Genomic DNA, 23,462 nt, shown 5'->3' with positions numbered 1-23,462 from the left:
CGATGGCTGCCCGGGCTTGCTGGGAGTTGTAGTTTTGAAACCTCTGGAGGTCCGCAGGTTGAAGACCACTGAGGGCGAATGATGAGAAGAGGATGATGAAGGGGGGGGGGGGGGTGTGGGGATGATGAAGGGGGGTGTGGATGATGAAGGGGGGGTGTGGGATGATTACAAGGGGATGATGAAGGGGGGATGTGCGGGATGATAAGGGGATGATGAAGGGGGGATGTGCGGGATGATAAGGGGATGATGAAGGGGGGATGTGCGGGATGATAAGGGGATGATGAAGGGGGGATGTGCGGGATGATAAGGGGATGATGAAGGGGGGATGTGTGGGATGATGACAAGGGGATGATGAAGGGGGGATGTGTGGGATGATAAGGGGATGATGAAGGGGGGATGTGTGGGATGATAAGGGGATGATGAAGGGGGATGTGTGGGATGATGACAAGGGGATGATGATGAGGATGTTAATGACGGGTCTGGATGATGACAGGGGGGGATGAGGTATTTGCCACCCTAGGCTTATACTCGAGTCAATAACTTTTCCTGGGATTTTGGGTTGAAATTAGGGGTCTCGGCTTATACTCGGGTCGGCTTATACTCGAGTATATACGGTATATGTAATATTATACATCCCTTCAGCATCACACAGTAACCAATCCTTAAACGTAGAACTTTGGATGTTTACCGCTCCAAAAATTATTCGTTATTCATGTTTGCAGCATTCAGACTTCTAGCCTGGAAATGTCCTTTGTCCTACCCACAAAGATTTATTTATGGATTAACCTGGGAAAGGGTATGTCATTTTATTGTGTCCCAGTATGCTGTAATGTATATTATATCCAAACAAGGAAAAGCAACTCATGTGGCAGTGCCAAGCTACCAGTCATACAGATGATGGAACCATGCTCTGCCAATTCTGCAAAAACAAGACAAGACAAAAACAGACAGGGAACTGTATGGTGGGCAAGGACCTTTACCTGTATTCAACTGACAAATATAGTTCATGTAAAAATAAAAGTCGCCTCCAACACGTTCTTTAAAAGGCAGCGACTGCTCGACCCTCAGAATTATGAAACTGGCTAGATGGGATTAAAACCCCTGCTTTGAGTCAATCCATCCCATATAAAATATATTAAAAAGTGGTATAAAAAAAATATACGTCCACTGGTAACGGCTGGATCACAAGGGAGATTTTAAAGCCGTCAAGTTCTTTTCTTCTGGAATACTCGTTGGTTTGGTCTCTCTGGAGACACTGTTTTTTTTGCTGGCCATAGTGGCAAAGAGAGTGTCCATCATCCCCAAAACTTCTAGGAGTTCTTCCTGGTAACTGATCTCTTTCTCCAGGGTGTCTTGGAGCCTCAGAAATAATTTATCCACTACAGGCGACTGGTTTATGACAGAAGCATATATGTCTTAAAAGAAAACAAAGGAATACAAATAAAAAAAAAAATAATAATTCAACACGTTCAAGAAAATGTATAGGGACAACCTAGCCATGCAGATCTTTAGCTTCCTGAGAACCAAAAAAAATTATCATTTAATTCCAAAAACTTAAAGGGGCTAACCAGCAGGAAGGGTTTTTTAAAAGAATACCCATTACAGTATGTAATATATCTCTATATCTCTCTATATATATCTCAGCAATACTTAGACCAAAAATGAAGAAAAGTGACTGCCAGCGTTACAAACCCGATTACGATTTACTTAGATAAATGTAAAATAGCGCAGCACTCCAGTATTGTGAAAACAAAGGTGGAGTTTATTCAGTAACGTTTCAATTCTACAACAGAACCATTTTCAAGCAACCTGCATGCAATATCATGGTCACTTTCAGGAAGAGGATCCCAGCCGAGGATACAGATGGTTGTGGGTGATCCCGAGTAAAACTGTACATTCCTTACCCCAATTAAGCCATTCCCAAGATATAGCACAATCTGGTAATATGCAAATTAACTCTTAACTGTACTGGAGGTGTGTCTGAAGACTATCTACCTCTCTGACACTGCCCCCTTGGATCCGAGTTCTCACCACTCACTTATCAAGGAGATTAATATTGAGGAGCAAAACTGTGCAAATGGGACTCAGGGGATGTGTCAGAAAAAAAGATAGTCTTTATTTGACTTTTATTGGAGCTTTATAAAATAGTGTAGCACCACATATGCATAAATGTACCAAATGGGGAACTCCTATTGCAAAATTAGAAAAAGTTTCCCATAAAAATGTTTATTATATACCGGTATTTATAAAATAAAATGTTTTAAATAACTTTGCATCATACACCTAGTTATAGAGGACTGTGCCAACAACCATGTTCCTGGTTGAATGTTTTCATAATTTTAGGCCCTATTACATGGGGGAACTATCGGCTGAACAGGATGCTATGGCGCTGTGTAATAGGCCCAGCAATCAGCCAAGTAAATGCTCACTATCAGCTGTCTATATCTTTTAAAGAGTACCTCTCATGATCTTGTTAAATGTTATAATCCTCCCAGTTCACTGCCTCCATCATGATAAACCACCCCCTGCCTTTATTTTTATTATTTTTAGTCTTCTACCTTGATATTGCTCTGAATTTTCTGCTCAGTCAGATTCACAGACTGGGAAGGGGCGTTACCCAGCAGGCGTGACATCATCTGAAGCCATACAGGGGAAAACTTCCTCCCTCACTCTGCTACACACAGCCCAGAGCAGTTCAGTGTGAGATGAGCTATGATTGAATAAGGCTGGACACAGTCCCCTCAGCATTTCCTGATTTTGGACTCCAAAGTCTGTGCAAGAGATATGGGGGGGGGGGATTTGCTCTGCACAAATAAAACTTCATTTTTTTTTTACTAATTACATTAGAAAGATTTTTTTATTTACGATAAGGCTTGCAATAGAAACAATTAGTTTTAATGAGAGTATCCATTTAAGTTTTAATAAAAATCATCTTTCATTGGCTACACATCTCCCCATGTAATACTGTAGATGATGCGCGGGTGACAATGATTAAAATAAAAGGCTGCCCGACAATCGAAAATCTTAGACAAACACTGATCTATTAGATGGGGCATAGGTCTACCTGAGTAATACTGCCAAAAAGCTCATACATTGCTATTCTGATTTCTATATCAAGAAAGTCTTAACATAAGTGTGAACCATGACTACATAAGCGCAATGGGATTATTTAAAGGTTGGAAGAGACAATAGTGTTAGCTGCAAGCAGAACCTCAGGTCTAATTTGCCATACTTACCTATAACTTTTTCTGCTACACTTAATAATATTGGGGCAAATCGAGGATCCACCATGTGCCTGATGTAAAAATAAAAGAGGTTATTCATTATATTATGTTAATTAAATAGAACTGCCTTCTTTAGCAGAAGGTATTAATGTATTTTATATAATATATGACAGATCAAATGTATATTTAGTCTACTTTTTATGTGTAAAATATAGAAGGATGGTGTTCATCATTATACAGGCTATGAGACAAAAGAAGCAACTTGAGTCTTTGAGTATTCGGCAACTCACCAGATTTACTGGACTGGTGTGGAGCTTCAAAACAGATTGTCCAGGATTAGAAAAACATGGCGTATCTCTTCCAGAAATTGTGCCACACCTGCCCATGGGTTGTATCTGGTGCTGCAGTTGAGCTTAGAAGTGAAACACACAAATCGTGGACAGATGTGGCAGTGTTTTTGAACTAAAGCAGCCATTTTTTAACCCTGCACAACCTCTATCAAAAGGAATGGTATATATACATTTGTAGATATACAGATAAGAAACCTCTCCAAAAGACCACCTCTTTGAGAAAAAAAAAAATAGGAGATTTTTGTACTCACCGTAAAATCTCTCTCGTAGCCTTTATTGGGGGGACACCTATACTGATGGGTATATGCTCTTGCCACTAGGAAAAAAAAGTCGTCTGCTCCCTGGCAGGATATACCCGCCCACTGGAAGTGAGGTTATCAGTTTTGTCACAAAGCAGTAGGAGAAGTCAACAAAGAAATATGTTCGAAGGACCCTAGAAAAGAATCCTTAAAACCCCAAGAACCAGAAAGGAGTATCCAGACAAAAAGTGAAGAAATGGGTGCGGTGTCCCCCAATGAAGGCTACAAGAAAGATGTTAGGTAGTATAAAAATCTCCTATTCTGTCGCTCTTCATTTGGGGACACCTATACTGATGGGACGTACTAAAGCAGTCCCCTAGGGTGGGAATAACAGTCACCAGAGAAAGGGAATCAGTCCCGAGACTGAACCCACTCGACCGTAAGGTCTGCGGACGAGACCCCACGTCAGAGAAAACCGAGACCCAGAAACAGAGCTCTCGGAAGATCCCCTGTCCATGGAGATGGACTGGGATGCCAAAAGGAAGTGATCGTCCTTCGCAAAGAGACTCTAAACCTAAGGTCCTCGTAGACAGACAATAAAAAAAGTCGACTAGGAAGCCAGAGGGGCCGGAACCATCCCAGAAGGATGTAGGAATCAACTCTAAAAGGAACACAGAACCAGACAGAGGGCTAGCCCAGCTGGGAAACAAAAATGGAAAACGGAACAACAAAAAAACCCCATCCAGAGTCAACCGATAAAAGAATAGAGGAAGAAGCCCGGGAGAGCAATGTCTGAGCAGAAGGCGAGCACAGGAGGTGGAGGCCCGAAACTCACCGGAAAAAGAAAGAGGAAAAACGGCTCTAGAGAGGCCTGTAGCGGAACATCGAAGATCGGAACACCTGCAGACTCAAAACCCCTATCCAGGAGCCCGCCGCAAGCACCTGGGAGGACATAGCTCAACTGGTGTAATCCGGACAACACGAACGCCCTCCATCTCGAGAGAACATGGACCCCGAAGGAGAAGATGGAAGGGAACAATGGCCAAGAAGGAGCAGAATGTCCAGAAAAGGGGCATCCCGGAACACCGGAGTGACAGACATGGGAGCTGGAGATTCCCGAGTCACCTGGAAGACGGACACGGAAGGAGCGGAAGACCCTGAAAAGGAGTATCCTGGAACATCGGAGCGGCCAACATGGGAATTTGAGGTTCCCGAGTCTCGTAGAAGATTTACACTTGAAGGGTAAGGAAACACAACATCTGCCAAACGCTCCAGGTAACAAACATCCGTGCCGTGACAGAAGAAGAGCGGTACAGAAATACCGCCCCATAAATGGTATCGCAGAGAAGTCTGGGCAGGACCACTACACATGCCCGAGACCCCAACCGTCACTAAGGCCCAAAGAACCAGGAGGGCAGACTTAGAAAAGAAGGTACTCCACAGGATCCTAGGATAGTGTTCAAGACAAGGAGGAGACCAACCGGTCCTGGGCCCCAGCGGACCAGAGCACTCCAAAGCAGCAACCCATCAGGATGGGAACGGAGGGGGAACAAAAGGGAACCCGGCTGGGACTCCCAGCCTTTGGGCACAGGAAGGTTAGTCTAGAAGACTGTGGTGTCAGTGTAGCGCAACTGACCCCATCAAAGGGAAGGAGGAACACACCCTACCAGGGAGATTGTGCCGAGGGGGGGAATGGAGAGCAATGGCAGGACCCAAACGACAGAGTGGCTAGACCAGCTGTTGTCGGGCCACACATGGTACCAGAAACCCCTCCAACAGAGGAGAGTACCAAGGCTGCCTGAGCAGCAGTAGATAACCAATAAACAGGAAGAGAGCCAGGCTGCAATAGTGGGCAGTAAGCACACAGGCAGAGAAAGCAAAAGGCTCTCAGCAAAAAACAAGGGCCCAGCCAGATATCCCACCTATAAAGTGGGAAGAGATAGATTGCTCCATCTGAGTAGTAGAAAGCAACCAGCGAAATAGTCCCCCTAGTGAAGGGGATAACAAGGGGAAGTCTAAATAAAACACAGGCACTGACCATGCCAAGCCCCCATTGAAGGGGGATTGTCAAAGTGCACCAGTACTGAAGGAGAAGGGACATGCCGCCCTGCGGCAACGGACAAAGTGCTGGGTCGACGTAGCCCCAAGGAACTCTGCGAGAACATATCGAGGAGCCAATTTGTGTCCCCAGAGGGATTGGAATCCTGGATGCATGGAAGACTCTCTCTCTCGCGCGCACGCACGCACGCGCGCACGCACGCACGCGCGCGCGCACACACACACACACGCGCACACACAGGTGCCAACAGAGCCTATCTGGTTGTGTGTAAGCCAACCGAGCAGGAGCCTGGGCCACCCTGCACAGGAATCCAGGAAGATACCTGAAGGCATAAGGGGGGGGGACGCTGAACTGTCTGACACCCCACCAGGCCCCATGCCAGAACAGATGTGCTCAACCACCCCAGACCTGTGGAAACAAGATTACAGGAAGGTCCGAGGCACACCCCACCGATAGAAGGGAAGATGGGCACTACACGTGCCGACACAAACCTGGATACCTCACGATAGTAGTGAGGAAGCAAGACTGCAGACACAAAAGGAATCGCAGGCATCCAAAGTCCAGGAGTATGCAAGAAAGGCTCAGCACCCAATGGTGTGGCAAAAACATGCCCCTAGCAGACCAACGTGGCACTCTTAGAAAGGGGAACAGAGTGCTGCCATTGCCGTGAAAAGCCATGGAACCTGTAGGAAACGCCCGCACCGCATCTCTTAATAATGCCCCACACCAGGACTGCTGTCGCAGATGCAAGAGATGAAGGAAGTCTGATTGGTATAACAGGTTTAATGAACCCCTCGAGACACACTTGGTGAAATTTCACATGGAAAGTAAGTGACCGGGATGCTGTCATAGGAGCAGAAGGAAAGGGGGAGGTGACCTGGTGGATCAAAAACCATGCAGACAGCCTGGCTATATGGCATAGGGGCAATGGCCACGCCAGGGCCCACATTCAGAACCACACATTGAAAGTGGGTTACCAGCCGTGAGAGCAGCAGGCATGCAGAGAGGGACCTGGTAAAGTAGGGAACCCTGCGAACCAGTATATGGTGCATTGTATAAGGCCCATGGAGCAACATGGGGTTACCTGCACTTCTGTCAGAGTGGGAAGTGTATGGTAGTTGACCCGATGTAGCAGTAAATCAAGTCTGGCTGACCAGATTCCTTAACGCACAGGTTCACTCATCCGAACCCTCCCACAGAAAGTGGGGTACTGGAGGGCGGGTGATTCGATGGGCGACCTCGTGGTGCAAGAGACCATGCAGACGAACATCTGGCTGAATGGCATCATCCCTGTGCACTTTGCAGGAACCCTCATCCAGAGTCCACCCAATGCAGAAAGGTACGAGAAAACATTGCCAGGCATGTGGCAGCCCAGTGGATAGAATCCCCGTCACCCTGGGAGATCAGGGGAGGCAGAGGAGCCCTGGATTGCATCCGTCGCCCTGAAAAGGACACGTCAGGTCACTTCTTCGGACACCATGTCCTGAAGGGCGACCTAGAGGTGTAGGAGATTATTAAGATCACTATCTAGCTTCCTGGACTCCATCTTCTAATACTCACGCAGGCGACTTCAACCAGCTTATGGCCACACTCCATCATACCAGGCTAATATAGTGAAGCGAGCAGGGGCAGTGGGAGACCGGGACCCAGGGAACAACCTCCAGGCGCTTTATTTTCCTAGTGTCAGTGCCTCCTAGTGGCAAGAGCATATACCCATCAGTATAGGTGTCCCCCAATGAAGAGCGACCGAAAAAAATCCTTTATCCAGATTTTTTTGAGACAGATTGGCCCTCATTTACTTAGAAAATCGGGTTGTAAGTCTATGTTGCTTTCTTACCCGACTGCTTTTTTCCCCTGGTATTTATTATGTTGCATCGTGTTTGTCGCACGTGGGTTTTGTTGGTTTTGGTTTCCAACTCCTCTGAGTTGTCGGGAAAAAATCCACAACAATTCAACAAATTTGGGTTGGAAACCTTTATAAATACGTGGGAAAGCTCAGAAATTTCGGGTTACGCCCCTTTTTGGGGTTTGGTAGAATCCATATCGGGTCAGTCGGGAAAAAAATGTTGCATCGTGCCGCAGACTGGCGCACGATGTCTGCGACATGGCGCAGACAAAGATGCGACAAAAAAACCAGACAAAACAAGTCTGGTTTAGAATAGTAAATGAGGGCCATTGAGTTCCACATTTATTATGCATTCTTTGAGAAGACAATGGCCCTCATTTACTAAGAGTGTTGTGTAGGTTTCTTTGTGGGTTTTAATTCCCTACAATTTATTTTCCATGGTATTTACTAAGGTTTCCCTACATTTTCCATTTTCCCTACACTTAGCTTTTTTTTTTTTTTTTTTTACACATGCTCTGATCTGTCTGTCTGGTTTTCATCAGCTGAAATCCACCACATTTTATGTGGAAACCTTAGTAAATATGTTGGGTTTTTGTGAAAATGTCAGGAACACACCCCTTTTTTGGAGGCCACACCCCCTTTCCCCGGCGTCCACTCCCCTTTTTCGGGTTTTCTTAGCAAAATGGAGAGTTAGTCACGTTTTTTTCAGTTCCGGCGCAAATGCTGGCGCAGACAATTTCTGGCGCAATGCGACATGGGTTTGCAATAGTAAATGAGGGCCAATGCCCCTAAAAGATCACTTTTGTGTGCAATTTTGGGTGGTCATTTCACAGAGGTTTTACTGTATATTACTATAAACCCTAATGAACACATTAACCATAAATAGTACACAGCATGACGCAGTCTACTTACTTCATGAGGAAGATGAGTATCACACTGAGCTGTTTCTCATCTCTCCCCGCTAGGGCATTTTTAAGGGTTCCTCTTCGATCTATTTCATTCATCACTGCCACAGTCACTTCTGGGGTTGATGCTGTAATTGAAGTCTAAAACAAAGTCACATAATAAATTAGCAGTGTCTACAGCCATAACTTGGGAGGCCATGATTATATGCCGGGAAGCTACACGGAAATTAGTAAAAGTTTGGGGATAGTCCGGCATCTCTGAGATGTACAGTACTCCCCCACCAGATACTCATGTATGGCAGTAATTTGGTGTTTAGGCACTATGCCACGTGTCTATAAGTGACATACCTTTCAACCAAAATAACCAAATGAACACTTTTTTGCTTTACAAACCCAATTCCAAATATAGAAGTTGTACAGCATAAACTGTCGTAAAATCAGCACATGGGGGTGCCACATTTGTGTTAAACCATGCCTATAAGAGAAAAAAAAAAGCACCCACATTTTTGGCACAGACAGTCGCAGATGCTAGGGGATTTAGTAATTTACATAACTCCAACGAGCCTCTGCGCTGCTGGGGTATTTATTTAGACTGACGTATGAGAAGCTGGTTTTAATAAGTCTCGCCAAAGGAAGGCATCATAATTTAGCTGCTTCTGCTAGTGCCCAGGCTGCACACCACACGTCCAAACCACAATAAATACTAGTTATGCAATATCACTGAATCACCACCTAGCCTTGCAGTGGATACAGCAAAATTACACAAAATGTTTTAGTAGAGAGCTTTCACACCCCCTCCCATAGACTTGCATTGAGGGGGCGGGGTGCGACGTCATGAGGGAGTGGGGCTATGCCGTCACGAGCTTCCGGCTGCAGCGGTCGGAACAGATTGTTCCAAATGCTGAGCAGCGGGGTACCCCTTTCATAAATATATAGCTTTGGTTCATGACTTTCTGGACTCTCTACTAAAAATTTTTGTGTAATTTTGCAGTATCCACTGCAAGGCTATGTGATGTTTTAGTGATATTGCATAACTAGTATTTATCGTGGTTTGGACATGTGCTCTGCAGCCTGGGCACTAGCAGAAGCAGCTAAATTATGATGCCTTCCTTTGGGGAGACCTATCAAAACCAGATTCTCATACGCCAGTCTAAATAAATCCCCCAGCAGCGCAGAGGCTCGGAGTTATATATGGGTGCAAACCTCTCACTAAATCCCCTAGCATCTGCGACTGTCTGTGCCAAAAATTTGGGTGATTTTTTTTCTCTTATAGGCATGGTTTCACACAAATGTGGCACCCCCACATGCTGATTTTACGACAGTTTATGATGTACTACTTCTATATTTGGAATTGGGTTTGTAAAGCAAAATAAAGTGTTCATTTGGTTATTTTGGTTGAAAGGTATGTCGCTTATAAACACGTGGCATAGTGCCTAAACACCAAATTACTGCCATGAGGGGGCGGGGCTATTCTGTCCCAAGCTGCCGGCGCCAGCTCCAGCGTTCAGAACAGTTTGTTCCAAATGCTGAGCAGTAAAGTAGCCCTTTAAGCACTTGCACAGTATAGGAGATATACAGTATATTCCAAGTAGAAGCTAGTGTTCTCTTACCTCCAGTACAGCATCAAGAGCAGCTGACACCTGGAAACCTCTAAGCAGCTTGTCATATTTCCTTAAGTGCCGTCTTACTGGTTTACTGACAATAAAGTCATCCTGTAGATAACAAAAGAGATTCCAGAAATCTCAAACCATTCATAAACATCACTCTTCTAGATGAACAAAGAATTCTGTGTACAGCGGACACAAACACCTGGAGGCTACTAATCCTTACCTGTTTCGGCATATAGTCCTTCCCTTTCACAAACATTCGGTATCTTGGATGCTTCTTTACTACAGGTTCATTTGATTTCCTTTCCTCGGGCTTCCGGTGTTTCACACTTAAGACACTATTGGTCATTCCAACCACAATCATCTCATCATCGGGCTGAAAAGAATAAACGCTCAGTCAATAATTTTACAGTATTAGCTCTGTATAATGTTTCCTTTCTAAAAAACATTTGCAACTTGGTTCCTTATAAAATATCACATATCTAACCTATGATAAGCTGCATGTATGGACATCTGTGTGACCCTTGTAGCTGCTAATGACAAAGTAGTAAAGAAGGGACCCTAGAAATGACGTATACAAATTATACTTACAGCCAATGCAAGGCTTAGGATTGAGGTAGCATAGTCAAAACTATGAACAACCTTGTAGTTCATTGTGCTGTAGATCTTCACATGCCTGTCAAGAAAAAAAAAAAAAAAAAAAAAGATTTACTACTTTGTGATTTCAAGCCCTCAATATTGAATACTTAGGGTGGGGTGTGGGGGTAAGCTGCTGGCAGGGAATAGCCAGGAGTCTACCATATATGTTAAAGGGTTACTTTCATCAAAAAAAAACTTGATAAATTATAGATTAATATATGCAGAATAACTTTCCAATTGCATGTTATTAAAAAATATGCTTCTTTCTATTTAATTTTCCACTTTGAAAAATTGACCACTAGGTGTCTCCCTACCAGTCCTGGCCGCAAGCCTTTTTATAGATTTCAGACTCATGCTGGAGTCCTAAATCTCAGACAGCGGCCGGGACACAGACAAGCTCAGCACTGTCAATCAGACAGGCAGGAGCAAGCACTGTGCTCATAGCACAGCAGGGCATACTCCTGACTCTGCCTTATTGCATGCACCAATTCATTTTACTATCGGAGCTCCAATCTTTCTTCTCTCTGCACATGCAGTTCTAAACAGAGAGGAGAAGATACAGCTGAGCTTGTCTGTGTCCTGGCTGCAGTCTGAGATTTAGGACTCCAGCATGAGTGTGAAATCTATAAAAAGGGCTTGAGGCAGAGACTGGTAGGGAGACCTCTAGTGGTCATTTTTTTTTCAAAGTGGAAAATTTAATAGAAAAGCATATTTTTTTAATAACAAAGTGCTATTGGAAAGTTATTCTGCATACATTAATCTATAATATATCAAAAGTTTTTTTGATGAAAGGTACCCTTTAAGATTTTCCACCAAAATCAGTGGGTTTGGCCAGAGAGGTGGGGGCAAGTTCCACTATTCTTTGCCTTTCTCTGCTAACATCACGGCAGCTCATTTTGTAATTTAGTAAACGTTGACAGCACATACATGGTAAAACTATATCAGGCGGCCATGGGCAGTGGAGCCATGTCTGTCAATCAAAAGGACTAGCGACTGTGACATAAGCAGAGCATAGCGGACCTCACGTGGAATTTTTGGGTGCCAAATACCATTTCAGCCATAACGTGGAGATCTGCATGTGTTTTTTGTAATCTGTCCTACTCTATGACAGGAACACAGACTTTGTACAGTAACATCTCATATCTGCGTGTCCTTCAGACTTTTTAACGATGAAACCTACCTGTCTAGTGATCCAGACAGCAGCCTCTGACCAGAGCTACTAAGGCACAGACTAGTTACTGTTTTGTGATGATTTTTTAAGGACACCAATAGCTGCCCTCCCTTCAGTAGGTCCCAAATTTTCACATATCTACCACCTAAAGAAGGAGAGGATAAAGGGGAAAAAAATAGATGCAAAAGTTTACAAGCAGTAAGAAAAGTCATTAACGTAGTGTCTGTAACTAAAATGCCTCTGTGGGTCAGTATATTGCAGTGAAAAGGCTATGGCCAGGTGTTCTACTCCTGCCGGTAATCACATGGTTCTCTCTCCTTTTTTTCCTTCCTAATGCACTGGATTTCACATTCTCATTTCCCCACTAATCCCTACTCTTACTCCTCCCTCCCTGTTTCTGAAGGAATTGTGTTTCACATGCTGGGCATGAGATCATTTAGATTCAGTAAGTAACAGAATAGCAAAACAGACAGGGAGCATTCAAAGCATGGCTTTACAAAGTGTAATACATGCAAGTATGTCTGTAAGTGGGGAAAGGAAAAATAGGAAATAAAGCGTTTTATAAGCTTTAAAAATTCATTCAAACATCATTATATATACATACACACACTCCTCTTATTGGAAGGGCGCCTTTTCCTAACAGCAATTTTAAGATCTCTCCACAGATGTTCAATGGGATTTTGATCTGGACTCATTGCTGGCCACTTCAGAATTCTCCAGCACTTTGTTGCCATCTATTTCTGGGTGCTTTTTGACATATGTTTGGGGTCATTGCTGGAAGACCCAAGATCTCGGACGCAAACCCAGCTTTCTGACACTGGGCTTTACAGTGTGACCCAAAATCAGTTGGTAATCCTCAGATTTCATGATGCCTTGCACACATTCAAGGCACCCAGTGCCAGAGGCAGCAAAACAACCCCAAAACATGATTGAACCTCCACCATATTTCACTGTAGGTACTGTGTTCTTTTCCTTGTAGGCCTCATTCCATTTTCGGTAAACAGTAGAATAATGTGCTTTACCAAAAAGCTCTATCTTGGTCTCATCTGTCCACATGACGTTTTTCCCAGAAGGATTTTGGCTTACTCAAGTTCATTTTGGCAGCAGTGGGGTCCTCCTGGGTCTCCTGCCATAGCGTTTCATTTCATTTAAATGTCGACGGATAGTTCGTGCTGACACTGATGCTCCCTGAGCCTGCAGGACCAGCTTGAATATCTTTGGAACTTGTTTGGGGCTGCTTATCCACCATCCGGACTATCCTGCATTGACACCTTTCATCAATTTTTCTTGTCTGTCCACGCCCAGGGAGATTCGCTACAGTGCCATGGGTTGCAAACTTCTTGATAGTGTTGCGCACTGGGGACAAAGGCAAATCTAGATCTCTGAAGATGGACTTGTAACCTTGAGATTGTTGATATTTTTCCACAATTTTGTTTCTCAAGTCCTCAGACAGTTCTCTTCTCTTTCTGTTGTCCATGCTTAGTGTGGCACACACAGACACAAATTGCAAAGACTTAGTGAACTTCTCTCCTTTTTATCTGCTTTCAGGTGTGATTTTTATATTGCCCACACCTGTTACATGCCCCAGGTGAGTTTAAAGGAGCATCACATGCTTGAAACAACCTTATTTATCCACAATTTTGAAAGGGTGCCAATCATTTTGTCCAGCCCATTTTTAGAGTTTGGTGTGACATTATGTCCAATTTGTTTTTTCCCCTCTTTTTTTGGTTTAGTTCAGATACACACAAAGGGAATAAACATGTTTATAGCAAAACATGTGTTACTTCATTTTCTTGAAAAATTTCAGGGGTGCCAACATTTACGGCCATGACTGTATTATCTTTGATTGTATCACCCAGAGTCAATTTTGGCCAACCTTACTGAGTGTGCATGGAAGTGCACCTTCCCTTGCTGCTTAGAATGACTGAGTGATGGCTTCCCCTATACACGCACAGGAAGAGCTAAGCTGTCATTTAGCTGGTGTAAATGGGGCAAGCTGAAGTCAAAGGTTTAACTTATCGAGTGGCTGTAAAAAGTCGCTTTTTACAATAAAACACCATAGCAAACATTAAAAGCGTAAAAAAATAAAATGAACAATGTTTGACATGTCCTGCACTGTTAACTACTGAGCTGATCAATGATTATTATTCCAGTTACAATTTGCCCATAAGCTTTCTTTCTTGTTACAAAGCACTTCCACCACATGGGAAGTGACCTCCATACCTGCAGAGACAAGAAGCCCCCCTGAAGGGAAAAGGAGGACACTCTCCACCGGATGTTCATGCTCCATGGTCATCACGCTGTGTTCTGTGCGAGCATCAAAAACCTTTACAGTATGATCATAGGAGCCTGTAATACAACAACAGTTAACTATAAATTGTAGGAAATACAACAACCCAAAATACAAAAAAAAACTAAAAAATAAAACTAAATAAAAATCTCCTAATTTATGTACAAACCACTAAGAACCAGGTTGTTTTCACATATCTGTAATGGGTTGAATTCCTGGACCTTCTATGATTCTCAGACCTATATAGGATCACATGGTGATGAGAACCTTGTGAAGCAGAATTGTGAGAGCACTACAGCCAAAATCCACACACTAAACTGTGCTTGTATTATCGCTGTCCGAAAGCACAGAACGGGTGGGGGGGGGGGGGGGAAATTATCTGTGAATGGCCTTTCAGTCAATGTAGGTCAGAGGCAGCAGATCTTTCATGAGTCCGGTAAAGGGTGTTGCATTCATAATGTTGATAGCAACTGTGACAATCGCTGTATATTAACCCCTTAAAGACACGTTTTTTTTCTTGCACTTTCATTTTTCCCTCATCACCTTCTAAAATCATAACACTTTAAATTTTGCACACACAGACCCATATGAGGGCTTTTTTTGCACCACCAATTGTATTTTATAATGAAATCAATTTTACCACAAAATTCATGGCGAAACCAGAAAATGCGGCGATACCACATATATTTTTATTACGTTTACATATTTTTTTTATATGGAATTTGGGAAAAGGGGGGGGGGGGTGATTCAAACTTTTAATATGGAAGGGGTTAATGTGTCTTTTTTTAACTTTTTACTCAACTTTTTTTTCACTTTTAGTCCCCTTATCATTAGATTCCTCATACAGATCAATGTGGTTTCATAGAATCACATTGATCTGTGTGCTCTGCACTCGATTGATAAAGCCTGGTCCTGCCAGGCTTCATCAATGTCAGAGCTGCAGCCAGCACAGGATGTGAGGTAAGCCCTACGGCTACCTCCACAGTGGATCGCCCTCCCCCACGATCATGCCGATACCCATTGGGCCACCAGGGGTGGTTTAAATGTCCCTTTAGACATACTACAAAGGAAATTATTTTCTTTTTTGAACACAGAACTCTCTGCTGACATCACGAGCACAGTGCTTTCTGTGGACATCTCTGTCCATTTTAGGAACCAGAACCAAAAATATGGGATTTTCTCCTACTCTGGACAGTTCTTAAAATGGACAGATATGTCAGTAGAGAGCACTGTGGTCCAAAATGAAAAGAATGTCCTCTGTAGTATTCAGCAGCTAATAAGTACTGGAAGGATTAAGATTTTTTTTTAATAAAAGTAATTTACAAATCTGTTTAACTTTCTGGCTCCAGTTGATAAATAAGGTTTTCCACCGGCATACCCCTTTAATGAAGGAACCCTGAAGCAATCACATTCAGATATACTGGACTGAGTGTGCAACAACTGCATTCAAGATTCAGGGAGGAAGACCAGCAACATAGAACATGATTATGTCATCAAAGAACGATTTTTATAAAAAGAAAAAAAATCTGCAATTTTTTTTCAAACAGCACCACCAAACCTGTTCTCAGGTTGTGTGCTGTACTGCAAGCTCAGTTCTATTGAAGTGTATGAAGCCACATTTTAATAACAAACATAACCTGAGGACAGGGGTGGTGGTGTTTCTGAAAAATCAGCTTTTTTGCTATTCCTTGATAACCCCTTTAAAGGAAAACATTCATATTTTCTCCCGCACTATCCACAGTACTCTTGGATAGTGCGAAAGACGCTGATTAAAATGAGCCCTACCTTACCCGGATCTGCCTGGCCGTTCGCCCGCAATTGTGGTTTTATTCTATGTGTATAACTTGCTGTAACTGGCACAGGCGGGGCTTCTGCACCAACGTCAGCGCCGCTTATGAATATTCATCCCCCCTCCCTCCAGTTCTCCCTCCCTTCGCTGCTCCTAACTGGAGGGAGGGGGATGAATATTCATAAGCGCCGCTGACGTCAGTGCAGAAGCCCCGCCCGTGCCAGTTACAGCAAGATATACACATAGAATAAAACTACAATTGCGGGTGAACAGCCAGGCGGATCCGGGTAAGGTAGGGCTCATTTAAGTCAGCGTCTCCCGCACTATCCACCAGTACTGTGGATAGTGCGGGAGAAGATATTTGACAGTTTTCCTTTAAGGAGGTAGACAGCAGACCTACAAACCTCTACTATGATGAGGGGATACAATAGTGGAGAAAGTTCATGTACCTGTAACAAAGAGATCGTCACTGAGCTTGCTTGTACAGCCGCAGCGCACGTAGTCCGTATGCTCTTTGTAGGAAGAGATTTCGGTCCCATTTGGAATGTCCCAGATTTTGGATGCATAGTCATCTGAGCCTGACACAATCCGAAACTTATCTGCAGTGAAATCCACAAAATGCACCGCTCTAAGAAAACACAAGAGAGATACTGTATTGTAGCATTACAGCGGACATGGATCTAAAGAGCATTATATTACCAAGTAGTAAACTTCACTACAAAATATTTTTTTCAGAACTTTCCCATCAAACAACACTAGTTCAGATACTATTGATTTGAAGTACTTTAATAACCCAAACAGAGCCTACTAGTGAATACTTCTAGTCCGTTTTACAAAGCTATTTATATGCAAACTACAAAACATATTGGAGCCCTAATATAGGATGTAAATGGTGCCTTATTATACAATTAATATGATTCCCCCCTCCCAGTTTATTATTTTAATTAGACAACATCCAGTCAGTCGTTACCTGACTGTTTTTGTTCTTCTAGTTTTTGGAGTCCGAAGATTCATGGGTTATTAATAAAATTGTAAAGGACATAATCTGAAATGATCAGGTGGTGTGCGGTTGCTTTTATTAAAATGCCTTCCTCTAGTGATAATTTCTGCAATGTATACATTTTACTATAGCAGTGTTTACCAACCAGTGTGCCTCAAGCTGTTGCAAAACCACAACTCCCAGCATGCCAGGACCGCCATTGGCTGCCCGGGCATGCTGGGAGTTGTAGTTTTGCAACAGTTGGAGACACACTGGTTGGAAAACACTGCTAAAGTGTAAAGGTTTAATACTGTGTTATTTATGACAACTGCATCATTTCCGTTTGGTTTATAGTTATAAAGCCTGTTAAAATGTTTAATAAAGATCTGATCAAAAAATACTATGATACTGAAAGTGCACAATAGTATTTAAAGGGATACTCCGCCCCTAGACATGTTATCTTCTATCCAAAGGATAGGTGATGAGATGTCTGATCGTGGGGATCCCGCCACTGGGAACCCCCCCCCCCCCCCCCCCCGATCTCACATGCAGCACCCGAGTCATCAGATGTGCAGAGCGAAGTTTGCTCCGTGGCTGATGACTCGTGATACAGGGGTCGATGTATCGTGACATCCGGCCCCCTCCGATAGACTTGGATTGAGTGGGCAGGTGTGACGTCATGAAGGGCGTAGCCGTGACGTCACGATACTCCGGCCCCTGTATCGCGAGTCATCAGCCACGAAGCAAACTTCGCTCCGTACAGCTGTTGACTCGGGTGCTGCAGGAGAGCTCGCAGGGGTCCCCAGCGGCAGGACCCCTGCAGTCAGACATCTCATCACCTATCCTTTGGATAGGAGATAAGATGTCTAGGGGCAGAGTACCGAATTTAAGGTTGCTAGCAGTAGAGGGAGTCCCATATGGTTCTTGAGTCACTGGCTGGGGACCACAGCTGTAAACTGCTATTACCATAAAACACTTACTTGCTATGTCCAATGAATTGCCTCAAAGCAGCCTTTCCGCTGATATCAAAGAGCTGCACTACACTGTCTTCACAGCCGGCAGCAAGCAGCTTCCCATCGCCTCTGTGTGTTCCACAATATGCTGTATCTTTAAAGCGAGAAAAGGTTTTTATTGGTTCCTGAGAATATTTGCCATAGATGTTGATCTGAAGGAAACAACAAAAAAAAAAAAAACAATCAATCAATAAACCAGAAGAGGGTTAAAGGGGTTTTCTGGGCTAAAATGTGTAGCCTATGGTCAGGACATGTCATCAATATCAGGCTGACGGACGATCAAACGTTTGCCAGACCTACAGCCCCTGCAAATACAGGTGGAAGCTTAAAATATCTCCCCAAATCTCTGGGATAAAGGTTAGAATTTATTATTAAATTATATCGGGGTCCCCTACACTTTGCCTTTCTGCAAATCTCAAAGAAATCTGTGCACATGGCTCCTGCTCCTTCATGCAGCTGATGGTATCTGCTTGGTGATGTCTGACATATGTCCTAAATGTACCGAGGTAAAATATCTTGTGTATATTCTATAGATAATGAATGTAAAAGTATGATGGAAATTGGGTAGACAGCTGTTAGTACATTATAGAGGAGTCAGGAAGGAGGAGATTACCTGTATATACAAGCTCAAGGATAAATGTAAAGTCAGTGTGTGGCTGAATCTACTCAATGAGCCATAGTTCTCTTGGGTTATATTGACATTACAAGGAAACCCACATGGCTTCAGTACATGAATGGATCAGATCGGTATGGTGCAAGACAGCTTTTGAGTACTAATAACTTATTGCAAAATAAAAAATTGACAAAATCCTTATTCCTTGTTCAATACACAAAGTTAGCTACTTACTCACCCTGGTAGACGCTGTGACTGCATAGTTGAATGGCTGTACAGGTGAAAAGTCAATTTTTGTTACAGCGCCAAATTCTTTAATTTGCACCGGAGTCTAATAAAAGACAAAAAAATAAATAAATAAATAAAAATAAAAAATGCAGAAAATGTCAGTTAATATAAACAAGGTCAGAGAAGTGTATAGAATAATAAATATATGTTGAATATAAAATAATGAAAAACATTAGTATTATGATAGTAGCCATTTTTCAGGCAGCTTGCTTCAAACAATTTCCATCCACAGTAAACAGCAAAAAAATCTGGTTGTAGCAGAGCTGCATTTCTCCCTCAGATTAACAGCCGTACACCATGGAGGGAAGAAAAATGTGTGTAAAGTACTTAAAAAAAAAAAATTAAAAAAAAAAAAAGAAACATTATATAATAATAAATAACAATAATGTGGAGGCCGTGCATGGTTCACAGCTATGAATCTGGTGCAGCAGAGCTGAATTTGTCCTGTGCATCTTCTGTCAGGACAACTTCAGCTCTGCTATGTCACATTTAAAGCCCAGCATGTTGGCTAGGGTATCACAGATCTGATTAAATGACAATTGCATGAAGAAATTGATATGAATTGGTATATAAAATGTTCCAGTTCTAATACACACATCCACTCCCATACGGAGATGCACACTTTACTTTTAGGTCCCACTATCACTATAAGAATAATAATGCCGATGGAGGCTGAATATTGCACATTGATATCTGTGCATGTGGGGACAGAACTGCAGTTATATAGAGGGCTGTCCTGAAGAGCACACATCTCCCTATAAGTATTTTCTTTTTTAAATGATTGTAACACTTCAAGTCAGGTTAGAAGATTGCAGGAAGCACAGGTAATTGCATTGTGTCAAGAGCAAATATTCCAACACACATTCAGATACTGTACACACAATCCCATGAGGAGACATCTACCAAATAAACCATCTCCTCTAAGTTACCTTGTAACGCTTCCAGTACAGCGTATCCTGAGTGATCTTCTCCCCAAGCTTAGGGTAGGCAGGGATGGAGACAGGCTTGTATGAAGTCATCTTCTCTTCTCAAGGTATCAGCAAGGTAACAGTCCTACTGTTTATTGCCCCCAAACACCTAAAACATTAAGAGAATAAAGTCAAAAAGAATAGCAACAAAATGTTAGCCTAGAAAATAACAGGGAATCCTCTTTTAAAGGGTACCTCTCATCAAAAAAAACTTTTGATATATTATAGATTAATGTATGCAGAATAACTTTACAATTGCATGTTATTAAAAAATATGCTTCTTTCTAATTAATTTTCCACTTTGAAGAAATGACCACTAGGGGTCTCCCTACCAGTCCTGGCAGCAAGCATTTCAGACTCATGCTGGAGTCCTAAACACTACGAGCTGCCAGTCTGCTCTGTTCACAAAGGAGAACACTCAGAGCTGCCAGCCTGCTTTGTTCACAGCCTGTTTGGCTGTGAACAAAGCAGGCTGGCAGCTCTGAGTGTTTAGGACTCCAGCATGAGTCAGAAATGCTTGCTGACAGGACTGATCAGGAAAAATACAATAGAAAGAAGCATATTTTTCATTAACATGCTATTGGAAAGTTATTCAACATTCATTAATCTAAAATATATCAAAAGTTTATTTGATGAGAGGTACCCTTTAAAAGAGGACCCAAAATTGCATTAAAAGTGGTTGTCTTTAGGGTGGTGTTCCTAAAAAATAAATAAATTAATAAATAAATAAAATGGTCACAATGCATTAGGCATGGTGGATTAAAAACCTGTCACATGAAGCCTGGTCTGGATAGGAGAGTGTTCTTTTGGAGAGGTTTCAGTATATGTGCAAATTTCTGCTTTGCTTCTGGTTTGCAGCCACATCCAAAGCTGGCATGTATTGCACAGGGTTTTATCCCTTACATGACTTTTTTTTTGCAGAGTGTGAATGGGATTTTGTACACCAATAAACTGTGTTGCACTCTGCTGTAGTCTGTACATGGAATTTTATTACAAAAAACCTAATACTCTACAGCCGAGCCATATGTAGGAGTCTATTTACATGCAGAGAAAAATGTACACAAGAAAGTAATAAAGTTTAGACAAGATATGGGATAAGCCAGGCCAAGCCCTTTCCTAACTCACTTAAAAGGTGTACAGCCAACCCCAAAAGCTTATTCCTATATACCAGTGGTCTTCAACCTGCGGACCTCCAGATGTTGCAAAACTACAATTCCCAGCATGCCCGGACAGCCAACGGCTGTCCGGGCATGCTGGGAGTTGTAGTTTTGCAACATCTGGAGGTCCGCAGGTTGAAGATCACTGCTATATACTGTGACAAGGTGATCATTGTGGGTTCGACCACTGTGACAAGCACCAATCACAGGATTAGAAGAACCCCTCCCCCCACCCCCTACCTAAACGAGCTCAGCAATGTTTAGGCGCCCCATAGACAATGGATGGAGCAATGATCCGGTATGTGCGCTGTGCTCTATTCACTCAGAGGACAATATTCCTCCATTCTCTTTACCATTGGGCTCATAGTGGTCAGACTGACCAGCTTGTTACCCTCCATCCTAAAAATAGAATATAACGTCTTGAGTTGGGAATAAAGAGGTTGTCCAACCATAGAAAAACTTTAAAAGGGCTCAGACTGGCTTAAAATTAAACAAGAAAAATAATGCTGCTGAAGCCTGTGCCCTGTCCCGAATCTCGACACAGGGAACAGCCGATCAGGCGAACACTGGTCATGGTAGTGACAGGCATCAGCCGACGACTGTTCTCCAGTAATTTCCGTATATGTTGGCTACTATATGGGTTGTAGCGAAATGCCTGGCGGCTTTTAACATGGTACTGTCATATTACTCAAAGAACAGAGGTCAATGGTCCCCTCAGTGCCAGGGGGGAGCTTCTAAATATTACCGTCACCTGACTCAGCAATGTTCTGGCATCCCATTCACTAGAAGGACAGGGGTCCCAGCTATCAGACCCTCGCCTATCTTGAGTTTAAAAGCATATCTGAAGACACTCCTCAGTAAATAAGTGACCTGCTACTAACTTACGTAAACCTTGATCCTCATGCAGTCCATAACGTACGGTGGAGTGAAAATCGGACTTTGGCTGCATTCACATGTCAGTTTTACACTACGGGTGCCGGATCCGGCTGGGGGAGGAGCAAACCGGGCTCTCCCGTACCCCAGCCGGACCAGCGCTTAACTCCATTCACTTTAATGAGCCGACCGGAGTCGAACGGTGACCCGTATCATTTTTGACCCGTATCCAGTTTTGTGACCGGACCTAAAACCGTAGTATACCCCTCCACCAGCCGGTAGTTTGGGGGAGGGGTATTTTGTCCCTCCCCCAGCTGGATCTGGCACACGTAGTATAGAACCGAGATGTGAATGCAGAGCTTTACACAGTCTGTTCTAGGTAAGGGAGTGGTCTTTTGGGATGGTTTCACTGTCTTTTCTTGACCCCTCTTAGCTAGAACAGATTGTGTAAATCCTATTTTCAGGCCACCGTACATTATGCATAGCGGCCATCTTTGAGAAGACCACCCCCCGTAGAAGACAACTTCTTACTGCGGTTTCTTCTGGCGGTCTTCTCAAAAAGTTTTCACTGTAGAAGCTGTCACATGGCAGGTCAGCGCACCCCAAGGGTTCGTTCACACGCTGCGATTGTGCTGTAGTAATTATTGCCTTGTGGCCGAGAAACGCCCCAAATCACATCCCTGGTTTTGCCAAGAATTACTACGGTTTGGGTAAAGCACATGAAAACGATGTACTTTACTGCATCTGTAATTGCTGCAAAACCACAACATGTGAATGAATGCCGGCCGAGGCCTTTACCCACAATCCCTGTTTGGGAGGAAAGGTTTGGAGGCCCCGATGTTCAGGATCTCCTCTTCAGTGATCTCCTAATCTATGACTCCCCAGCTGTGGCAAAACTACAACCCCCAGCATGCCCTGACAGCCTACGGCTGTCAGGGCATGCTGGGAGTTGTAGTTTTGCAACAGCTGGACAGCCTCAGGTTAGGCATCACTGCAGTAGTCTACATGTAGTTCACTTTCTGCATTGACCCAATGTAAAAGCCGCTCAATGTGAATAGGAACTTCCCATATGTAGAGATCGTGTGTACAGGAAGAACTGTAACCCACTCATCATAGAAGCACAGAAGTCCGATCTTATGACAGCTTCAGGGCCGACCATACAGAAGCCGCATCGTGTGACCAGGACGCAACACCGGCGTTATTACAGAATTTGGCTGAGATACTAGGACCGGGACTACACTACAATGTATTCGCATTCACAACAACGCTCCGGGTTTCATACCTGCACACGAGCCGCAGGGACTTCGCTCACATACCCCGACACAGCAGCCTACTCGTCTCACCGCCGGGGAGTCACGCTGCCGGAATCACCCATGTGAGCGGCCATCTTGCCTCATGACGTACTTCCGGGAACGGCGCGATTGTTTACACGTCACTCACTGCCCGGGGGGC

The 23,462-nt window shown here is 43.5% G+C and overlaps 1 protein-coding gene across 2 annotated transcripts in view; it reads right to left on the bottom strand.

Moving 5' to 3' along the window:
• Positions 1-616: 616 nt before the first annotated feature.
• Positions 617-23,462, bottom strand: part of UTP15 (UTP15 small subunit processome component) — a 32,695-nt gene continuing 9,849 nt past the window's right edge. The window contains exons 1-13 of one of the 2 annotated variants that reach the window (XM_056539871.1): positions 23,293-23,430; positions 19,942-20,089; positions 18,963-19,055; positions 18,079-18,263; positions 16,569-16,747; positions 14,264-14,389; positions 12,050-12,185; positions 10,822-10,906; positions 10,454-10,606; positions 10,234-10,335; positions 8,631-8,764; positions 3,237-3,295; positions 618-1,415 (exon numbers count right to left, since the gene is read on the bottom strand). In XM_056539871.1, coding sequence (XP_056395846.1) covers positions 1,183-1,415; positions 3,237-3,295; positions 8,631-8,764; positions 10,234-10,335; positions 10,454-10,606; positions 10,822-10,906; positions 12,050-12,185; positions 14,264-14,389; positions 16,569-16,747; positions 18,079-18,263; positions 18,963-19,055; positions 19,942-20,031 — 1,575 coding nt within the window. In that variant the 5' untranslated portion in view covers positions 20,032-20,089; positions 23,293-23,430 and the 3' untranslated portion in view covers positions 618-1,182. Of the gene's footprint in view, positions 1,416-3,236; positions 3,296-8,630; positions 8,765-10,233; positions 10,336-10,453; positions 10,607-10,821; positions 10,907-12,049; positions 12,186-14,263; positions 14,390-16,568; positions 16,748-18,078; positions 18,264-18,962; positions 19,056-19,941; positions 20,090-23,292; positions 23,431-23,462 lie in introns of those variants that run through there. The other variant, XM_056539880.1, reaches the window with a different exon arrangement.

The sequence above is a fragment of the Hyla sarda genome, chromosome 1 (genome assembly GCF_029499605.1).
Source record: "Hyla sarda isolate aHylSar1 chromosome 1, aHylSar1.hap1, whole genome shotgun sequence".
Lineage (NCBI taxonomy): Eukaryota > Metazoa > Chordata > Amphibia > Anura > Hylidae > Hyla > Hyla sarda.
This window is presented reverse-complemented; position numbering and strand designations above follow the sequence as displayed.